The 10,825-nt window shown below is 30.7% G+C and overlaps 1 protein-coding gene across 2 annotated transcripts in view; it reads right to left on the reverse strand.

Moving 5' to 3' along the window:
* Positions 1–10,825, reverse strand: part of NCAM2 (neural cell adhesion molecule 2) — a 421,975-nt gene that overhangs the window by 23,187 nt on the left and 387,963 nt on the right. The window contains exons 15-16 of one of the 2 annotated variants that reach the window (XM_005870733.2): positions 10,217–10,397; positions 3,655–3,856 (exon numbers count right to left, since the gene is read on the reverse strand). In XM_005870733.2, the coding sequence (XP_005870795.1) occupies positions 3,750–3,856; positions 10,217–10,397 (288 nt within the window). In that variant the 3' untranslated portion in view covers positions 3,655–3,749. Of the gene's footprint in view, positions 1–3,654; positions 3,857–10,216; positions 10,398–10,825 lie in introns of those variants that run through there. The other variant, XM_005870732.2, reaches the window with a different exon arrangement.

Genomic DNA, 10,825 nt, shown 5'->3' on the forward strand with positions numbered 1-10,825 from the left:
AAATTCTAAATACTTGAGATATTTTAGGCTAAGAAAAAGATGAAAGAAATGTTAAAAAAATAAAACAGGTCATTAAAATTTCAATCTTGTCCATGTCTTCCAGTATGAATGCGTATATGTGCACTTGCATAATGGTTTTGGAAAGAATAGGATTGCAGAGCTAATAAAATATATTTATTCTTATTGAATAATAATATTAGGAGAGGATAAAAATTAGCCATCTACCTAAGGTTCTCCCATGCAAGAAAATATTTTGTAGGATAGAAGAATTTACTGCTACTTACTAAGCATAATCTGCTAGCATATCTGAAACAGTGTTGGTGATCTTATAGTTATATAATAAATAATTGAGTTTGAATTAGGCTAGCTACCATTAAGACTGAATGATATATAAAGGAAAGAAGACAGACAAACAGACTTGTATAAAGTTGGGAAGCATATAGGAGATTTCAGGTTTGCATATAATATTTAACCTGATATTTCACATGCAGATAATAGTAATCATGCATAAGCACATCAACCTAGCTATGTAACTGCTATTATTTGGTCAAAACCACCTTTTGAAATGATTTATCACTTAAGAATATGAGATATATATATATATATATATACACATACATACATCTCTCCCTCTCCTTCCTCTCTGAAAAAAAAAATACATATATATATAAATAAAATCATTTGATGTAGGCACATATTTATGGTTATATATAATAATTAAAACAAAATTCACCTTATACACAAGTTCATATTTGAACATTTCAGACACAAAATTTTATTTAAAAATCCATTAGATAAAAAAAATCATTGAATGATACTGTAGAGAGACTTAAAATAAGTTGAATTATTATGTGTTGCCTACCAAATAATCACATTTATTTACTTAGAACTATAAACTATAGACAGTAGTTAGCCAAGAAGAACTGTCAGTTAGATTTTATGGATACATATAATAAAATTAAAGCTCAGATAATAAAAAATAATTCAGCAACACACACATTAAGATTTTTTTATAATCAAAGAAGGTTATTTACAATCTCTACTGACTCATTTATTGAAATGCAATAGCTGCATTGTTTATAGTTTTGTGCTTTTCAATTTCTTATAGAAAGCAAAGCACAGAACCTAGTACTTTGAGATGTCTGAGAATATTTTTAAAGATTTTATGCATATCTCAGAGCTGTAAAATAACTGTTCATCTAAGAATAAAATTTGGCCAAATGATAGACTGCTTATTAATTTCAGGATTAACAACTTGATCTATACTTAGATGTTTAAAATCAAAATGAACAGCTCACTAAAATGGAAATAATTCTACTAGGATAGAATTTTAATTTTAGATTCTTTTCTGAACTGTCAAAATGTCAGTCTAGGTGTCATTTACCTGACTGAGTGTTCTTCATATCACTCTCGGTGACCTTGAGTTAGAGAACATACTAGTATTCCATGTTCTCCACAAAAGTGTTTTGTAATATATGCTAAGTCAAGAGAATTTCTGCAAGACTTTTTTGCGGGAATACTTTTAACTTATTGGAAAGATCCAGGCAGGTTATGATGAACGAAAAAAAAAAATTCCTGGAAGTATTTTTTAAAACTCTTTGTTTTCCAAGTACTTTCTACACATTTGTAATAAACATATCTACATATCTTATCCAAACTCAGACAACCTGGAATATAATTGCAATTATGTTTAGTTCTTTAGTAAACAGACATTGTCTATGCTGATTTAAAAACAGAACATTACTGCCCTAGCTGGTTTGGCTCCGTGGATATAGCGTCGGCCTGCAGACCAAAGGGTCCCAGGTTCCATTCTGGTCAAGTGCACATACCTTGGTGGCAGGTTCCTCCCAGACCTGGCCTTGGTCGGGGCTCATGCAGGAGGCAACCAATCGATGTGTTTCTCTCACATCTCATGCAGGCAACCAATCGATGTGTTTCTCTCACATCGATGTTTTTGTCTATCTTTCCCTCTCTCCTTAAATATCAATGGAAAAATATCCTCGGGTGAGGATTAACAAAAAATAAAACAAAAAAAATAAAAAACCAGAACATTATTGAAAAAATAGGTTAGATTCCCAAAATGCACAAATTGGGATTTCCTTTTTACTTAGCAGGGGGAAAAGGAGGAAAGCAGAAGTATGTTTAGACTGCGAATGGGTATTCTGTTGTTGGTCAGAAGAAAAACCAGCAGTGGATAGCAATGAGTATGGAAAAGATAAATTAAAGAAAACAGACTAATGAAGGCAAGTCTAGCCTTAGACCTTGGGGACATCCATAACAGTGTCAACAATAAAAATAAAGTAAAAAAAAAAGAAACAGAGAATACTTTCATGCAACAAAGTAGTTTTTGATGAATGAACCTCAAATCCCAGACCTAAGAATTCAATTTACCATGTGAGTTATGGTCACTCTTGTGAATATATGTAAATCTGACTGCTTCCTAATTGCCCTGAATAGTAGTAAGGATCACTTGCTACCTGCTGAGTGTGGCTCCATAGTTGAGCCTCGACCTATGAACTAGGAGGTGACTGTTTGATTCCAGATCAGGGCACATGCCCAGGTTGTGGGCTGGACCTCCAAGAGGGGACATGTAGGAGGCAGCTGACCAATCAATGATTCTCTCTCATCATTTATGTTTCTCTCTCTCTCTCCCTCACCCTTCCTCTCTGAAATAAATTACAAAATATATTTTTTTAAAAAGAATTAATTGCTAAGGTTAGTTGCCAGTGAAAAACACAGAATATCCTTTTCTCATTTTATAATGAACGAAAAAGAAAAAAAAAAAGAAAATCATTACTCATACTACTCCCTCAAACCCAGCTTCCCTTAAAAGGTGGAATCTAGTAACACCCTTTTATCTTAATTTCATCTTCTTGAAAGCAATAGCTAACATATTACTTCTCTCTCTGAGCCTTGCAAAGTAATTGACTCTTAGATGTTCAAGAAAATGTAATAAATAAGTATATATATTGTTAGAACATCAATTTGATGGCAGCTCAAAACACAATCCAAGTCAAGTGAACAGGGTGCAATTTAAACATATTCACATTTAATTTATCATTTACTGTGGGGCAATTGCATAGAGATATTTTCATTTACTAAAAAAACCCCATCTGGGTTTGTTTCATTAGTGTTCAATTTCAAAAGAAGAAACTGTGTTCCATGTTTATTCCTTATGAAATTTAAGATCAATTAAAAGAGGCAGCACAATAGAGATATATATCTAATATAATAAAAATGATCAGGTTTATGATTTATATGTTAGAAATGTTCTTTAAGTAGAAAACTTACATTTTAAAAAATGACAATTAAAATCAATATAAAAGATCCACCATTCTATATAATAGAATAACTATACAATGTATGTCCATAGATATTGAATTATATTTGCAAAATAACCGAATGAAGAAAGATTAGATGTAGCAAATGCCTAAATTCCAAGTAAAAATGACATGATGTATATTTAACAGGTCAAATGTAGAAATTAAAGAAAACTTTCGAATGAAGCAAGTTATTCAGTGAACTGATATCTGAAAGAAACAATCCTGATTCAACTTCCTTCAGTGAATTTCTGACAAATGATCTATTTTATAGGTTGACAATTTTGGGAAGGAAAATAAAGCAAATTGTTTATGGGTGAATATACATATATAATTAATTGGAACTTAGAAAATCTTTTATTATAATTTTAGATTAGCCTTATAAATTGCAGGTTATAAAAGGAAATATCTTATGACATGACAATAACATTAAAACATGCAAGACAAACTTATGGCTATCATGAAAGAAAACCCAGCAGCATTCAGCTGCCATGACTGGCTTCCATTTTCGCCTTTATTCGCTTCACAGCACTTATCTGCACGATGAAATAATTTTTTGAAAATAGAATAAGAATAAAATAATTAAGGGAAAAAGTAGAGTTAAAAACATGAAAATAAAGAAAAATAAAAAAAATGACAGTAGGAAAGAAAAAAAGAGAAAATAATTAATGCAAGATTTCCACAATGCCATTGCCAATTATTTTGATACAAGACAAAAAATAGTAAAAATCTTGTATAAAACATTTCTAAATAGTTGCCATATATTAAAAACATAGCCAAGGGTCAATATTAATAATTTTTATTTCATATAACTTAGATATTGGTTCTATCATTGATTGTTTAAATGTGAACATCTTAATTATTTTATAATGAATATATGATTTATGGGAGAAAAATCACCAATCACTCCATTGTGCTCCTGGCAAATTCAAACAGCTGCTTTAAATATGAGCTAAGCAAATTCTGCAATGTTTACTGATAATTTTTTGCTACCATAATTTCTTATAAGACAATCATTGAATAAAAGTAATATTATTATTAATAATAAATAAACTACCAAGAAATAAGTAAAATTTACATATTTACACAATGAAAATTTGTAATAAGAATAGAATCAAGAAGCATTAATTCAACTGACCACAGGCACACTTTAGACATATGTCACTGTACTTCATGAAAAATAATTTTAAGAACCAAAGATTATGAAAATAATTTATAGACTTACTTTTTCATTATGTGCTAAACCAAAGAAATATTATTTTGCATGTAGAATTTATATTTAGAATTGACTGAGATTTCCCATATAGTTAAAATGACGTTTTTCCCAAATAATTGAATTCAATTCCATCACTGTATCGAAATGTCTCTAATTTATATTGTAATAATAGATTTAACCTTAAGAAAACATTTTAGTAATTGCCATGCACTTGAATATTGTGTTTTCTTGTTCATGTTGAGTTATTCAGAGATGAAAGTATATACTAGATTTGTGTGGAACTAGAGTGAATATTATCAAAATAATGTATAGTCAGAAGTATGGTAAAAAAAGCCCAGAAAATAAATACAAATTAACTGAAAAATTTTAGCAATTTATTTATTGGTGATTATTTATATAATTTATTTGTGAGTTTGTTAACTCTCATGCTTGATTTCACATGATAGAATCATTTTACCATTGGATCTTAAGAATATATGAATGAAGCGATTTATCACCAAATTATATTGATACTCAATGTTAAAATTAAACATTTCTTCAATCATAGCAACAAGAGAAGAGAAAGTAATGATTATTAAAAGATACTAATATTATTTCGTTAAAACAAATAATTTAAATATTGTTTAGGTCAAAAGCAATGATAAAATGTGTGTAAGTAAAAATAAATGATAAAAATGGTTTCAAAATAAATTTATTTCCAAGGATATTTTTAAAAAGAGTATATTCAAGCCACCAAGAGGCAGTATTTTTAGTCATTAAAATTACATAACAAATCAATAAATGCCATTTTGCCAGACTCTAGTTCTAAATAATTTTTTATAATCTAGTTTTGTAATCATCTTTATAAGAATCAATTGGTCACAATTATCCAATATTCTCATATTTTTAAAATAAAATGAGGTGGAATTATGCTTGAATATTTCAAAAGGGAACATAACTGAATTTGCACACTATCTACATAAATCAAGAAACATATCTTTCAAAATAAACACAACTTTAAATAGTAAAAGTGAGAAAATATTGTTAATTACAAAATACTTTTTAAATCAGAATCATGTACTACAAAGAAATGTAGTATAAACTATATATATATATATATATATATATATGTATATAAAATATTATCAATAGAATATATGAAGGTAAGACTAACATATTTTCAAAAAATAGTCCTTCAAACCAAGAAATAAATCTACTCTAGATTTAGTCTATTGCTTATAAAAAGATAAATATATCTGAATGCATATAAGTAAAGTTTTTTAAAATTTTAAATAATTTTTTATATTTCAATTACAGTTTATATACACTATTATATTATTTTTAGGTATATATCCCAGTAATTAGACATTATATTACTTACTAAGTGACCATCCTAATAAATCTTGCACCCATATGACACCATACATTGGTCTAAGAATATTACTGACTATAGTCCCTATGCTGTACTTTACATCTTATGACTAGTCTATAACAACCAATTTGTACTTCTTAATCCCTTCACATTTTCCACTCATCCCCCCAATCCACCTCCCATCTTCATTTGGACAGTCTACAATGCATGCTATATAATAAAAACAAAACAATAGAAGTAAACAAAACAAACAGAAAAATAGTTAACTTCTGAACTCCATATTGTGTAAAATTAAATTAAAACACTCAAGACCTGCTAGTTTATTATAGATAACTTATTTTATATATGGGTATACATTTAGCATATTTACTTAAAATAATATAAGAAATCATATATAGTACAAGAGTAATTATATGAAAGTATATAAAGATAATTTTTCCTTATTTTGCCAATACATAATTTAACTCTCTAGAATATTTTTGGTGTAAAGACTTCCAAATTCACCATAATGCATCACAAACTTTAACGTTGCTCCAAGAAATCTTCTAGAGCAAAATCAAACAATTCCTGCACTGTAAGGACATGTCTTTGGTGAGGCTTTCCATGAGCCCTTAGCAGTCAGTGGATTCAGTCACAGTAAATTAGACATTATTTTGAGACATATTTGTAGAAAAAATAAATATTTTATTTCCCCCCAATTTCCATTAAGCTGCTCTGGCTTTGTGTCAGCTGCATAATTGAGTGGGGATGAATTCTAGCTCCTACCTTCTCAGATATCTTTGTCTGTACATCTGTGTGCCGACTTCTGGACGGCATTGTCTGTTTCTCAGCTGTGAGACATGCTCTAGTTTGTTTTTCATCATAAAAATTCTTATAACAGGACTGTTGTTATTTTCTCTGCTCACCTTCATAGCAAAGCTTCTTGAAAGCACTAAATAAACATGGCGTCTCCATGTTCTAACCTCACACACAATCCTGAGATTATTCCTCCTTTACTTCCCAACGACTTCAGCAAAGCTGGATGTGATAAGGACAATTCATATTTTATTAACTTTAATTGACCTCTCAGCAGAATTTGAATTGGCAAATGTGATTTATATCTTTTCTTCTTGAAATATGACTCTAAGTTAACTTCCAGGACACTACTCTTGTGTCATTGCAGGAATTCTATCTTAGTCTCATGGGAGGGTTGGTCCTGTTGTTTCCTCTTCCTGTATAATATTATGGTTTCTTAGAATGCAGTTCTTAACCCTCTATCCTTCGGAATCTCAAGAGGCACTCCTTGAACATATATGCTGTGCCAGTCACCTTTCTAGATGCCAGGGGAGACAGCTATAAGTATCGCAGACATAAATTCCTTTTCATGGGCATTACTGTGTTTGGTTTTAACCTCACCCAGGCTTCAAATTCCATTCCCCTGGTAAAATTGACAGCATTGTAGTATACGTTTCCAAAGCATGGATCTTTTCATCTCCATACACACTTAGCTAACTACTACTTGGCAGTGAAAACTTAAGGAATACCAAGCTAATTTTATGTTAATCTTCATTCTCCAAATCCCAAATTCTTTGTCCTCAGAAATGATGCCAAGAATGGCCCAATTGCCCAAGCAAGACACTAAAAAATCAGCAGTACCTACTGAATCTGATTTGTTACACAAGCAGGGTTAGTCTACATCTACAATGTGTCTGGGATTTATTCATTGTTTTATTTTTCTACTCCTAATACTTTCATTTTTCAAGTATTGCTGTTCACCCATATTGCTTTTACCTATATTAGCAAGATTAATCTGTTTATAATGGATGGCTATCTATTCATATAACTTTCCTGTTTCAAGTAATTTCTTACTGGTTTTTGGAGTTGATTTAAAATAATTTATATCGTTATAGAAAACCTTGGATTTCCAGGGTTGCAGGTTCTTCTCTATCCTTATCTTTATTCACACACCTCCAGGTTCTCCTCCTGCCATGCTTTTTCTAGTTCCTAAAGCAGATCAATTTCTTCCTTCTCTTGGAGATTTCTTCCATATAAAACACCTGCATATGTTAAATGCCCTAGTCAAACCCCCTCAAGGCATCACACTGCATCAGCACAGATCTTAGCTGTACTTACTTGGTGGTTAGTCTAAATTTTGTTTAATATCTATCTTCACTACTAGATTGTAAAGTCTTTGTAGGCAGGGGCCAGTTCTGTATTCACAGATTATTCTTCTATACTTATCTCAGTACTTGTTACAAAGCAAGACCCCATTAAATAATTGGAATGAGTGAATGAATCAATGAATCTTAACAATGCAGAGCAGAAGAAACTAGCTTAGATATGAGAAAATGCATATCAAGGAAGTTAAGTGACAAAAGCAAAACTGAAACTATAAACCAGAATTCTGTCCATTTTCTTTGTTGGTACTGCCCACAAGATTCTTTGAAATTGAAACAAACACACAAAAAGTGCTTTGATAGTAAATGTATCATAGAATACCTTACCTATTTTTGTGCCTTTACATACACTTTATTTATTAACTACCTTTTTGTCTATACCTAATGTTAATTTTCATTAACTATTGTTTTTATAAAAATAGTAGGGTCTCTGAGCATATAACATAAAGTAACCTGCCTGAAATTGATAATTTTACAGTTTGTGTTTTATCTATAAAATGTTATTAAAATGTTGACTTCATCATAAAACATTAATTTTTACCCTGATAAAAATAATTATTTCCTTTAAACATATGTGCTACATTAAAGATTTAGGAGGATGGAGTACATTCTTTCAATCTCCCTTTGCTGACTCACATAGAGAATCACATTATATCAGATTCTTGATATCTGCGTAGTGGACAATTACTAGCAACATAATAAATTATAATTTTAGAGGCCATTATTGATGTTTCAAACTCACAGGGGCAATGACCTTGATAGTACATTCAACCATTCTTTTTATTTAGGTGAACCATTTAAAAGGGCATTAGATTTGTCATATGACTTAAAGTAGCTCTGATTTGAACAGATCCTTTAACTTCTCAAAATTATTCCGGTAAAATAAGGGTAACTCTTCATTGTTAAACTCAGATTAAAATGAGATAATACATGCAGAAGTACTTTTAAAATGCCATTACAATATGAGATAACCATACAATTTCTGGTGCTTCCAGCATCCTAATTTCAAATTATAATAGGAAGCATTTATTAATTAATATAAACAATAGAAAGTCATAATATCAATTATTTTTAAACCATATAACTAATAGTAATAACTTTTTAATAGAAAGATTAATTATATAAAGCTGCTCTCAACTTTACAAAGCTAATGTACATCACAGAATCATAATAATGAGATTAATATCAATTTGAAATTGTAAGAGGGTTAAGTAGCATAACTGAGCTCACAAATTTTATTTTTTTCCATTCTCACAAGTGTTATGTAACAATACTGATACTCAATTATGATATGACTTAATTAAGCCATGCCTATGAATATGCTGCTCTCAGCTCTCTCTCTATGTATATATAAAGAATACATATATTTATACATATGTATGAAAATTACCAGTAAATATTAAATATGATATTTAAAGGTGCAATAAATGTTAAAATACGTCCAATATGACAACTCACTAACAGTTAAACATGTCTACAAATCAAGATTAAAAAAAAACTCTTGCATTTTTATCTCTCATGCATCTGAGAAATATTTTCATATCCCTGCCATGGATTTTGATAATAGCACTGGCACGGGGTGACATAAGCAATGCTACCTAACAGAGGTAGAACCCAGCCGTGTGCTGTGCACAGTGTCCTGCCATGTTGTGCATCTCCGTGAAACACTAGCCACATTTCTTTCTGAGACTCTGTCTGTGGGTGTTTCTGCTTCACTGTGTAATTGAGTTTATGTTTCCAAAATCAACCTGCTTGGTCAGGCATGGAAGAGGTGGTCATTATTTTTGGCCACATCTTCCCAGAAGAGGAGGACTAGACTCCACGTGTTTGGCAGAGAAGTTGTCTCCTTTGCAAAGTTTCTGATCTCAACAGAAATGCTTCATGTTATATTCAACAGTCCCTTTGACCTCCCATCCTTGCCCTCTGCTCATTCTTCCTCCACCACGTTAACCATTAAAGTTACCAAAATATATTTATAAATTAACCAACTCACCATAGCAAGAGTGATTGAGGACTCTTGAGTAAGACATGTCACACTAATCATTATTGGGACTTACAATTGGTACTTCTTTTTATAAAAATTATGTTTTCAAGAATAAGAAACAATCCAGAGGGATTATAAAGATGATATCATGTTTATTTTCAGCCTAAGAAAGCATGTAGTTTTGCTTACCTTTAATAATGTTGGGCTTTGGTGGCATGCTGAACTCATAGACTGTCGGTTCAGAATATCCCAATCTGTTGGCCGCTGTAATTTGAACCTCATACCCCATTGTCCACTGTAGATGCTCCAAAATAATATGGTCTTTATTTCCCTGCACTTTTTTCTCTAGCCACTGGTCTTCTTTATCTTTCTGTAAAGGCAATAAAAATCGATTTTGTAAATACCCACACACTAAAATTGAGAATTTAAGAAAATTATCTTGAGATGGAAATGGTGGTTTTATTAATATCAAGAAAAGAAATTTTCTCATCCACGGGGATAAATGAAGTTGCTATAATCAATGAACTTAACATTTCTATAGTAAGACTTTTCTATAAAAATGTTAAGTTTATATATCAGCCAAATAGTGACAATTTCATAATTAGTGGATGATAATTTACTTCCACTAAGATTTTAAAAAAATATCACATCTATCAGTTTGCTATTTGTCCACTTTGTTGATTATTAATAATCATGTGAACGGGAAAAATGAAATATGATACATAGAAAGAGCCTAATATATCCATTAAAGTAATTGCCATAGTGTATTATTTATTTTGTGTGTGTGTGGGGGGGGGG

Source organism: Myotis brandtii, unplaced genomic scaffold (assembly GCF_000412655.1).
Source record: "Myotis brandtii unplaced genomic scaffold, ASM41265v1 scaffold323, whole genome shotgun sequence".
NCBI lineage: Eukaryota > Metazoa > Chordata > Mammalia > Chiroptera > Vespertilionidae > Myotis > Myotis brandtii.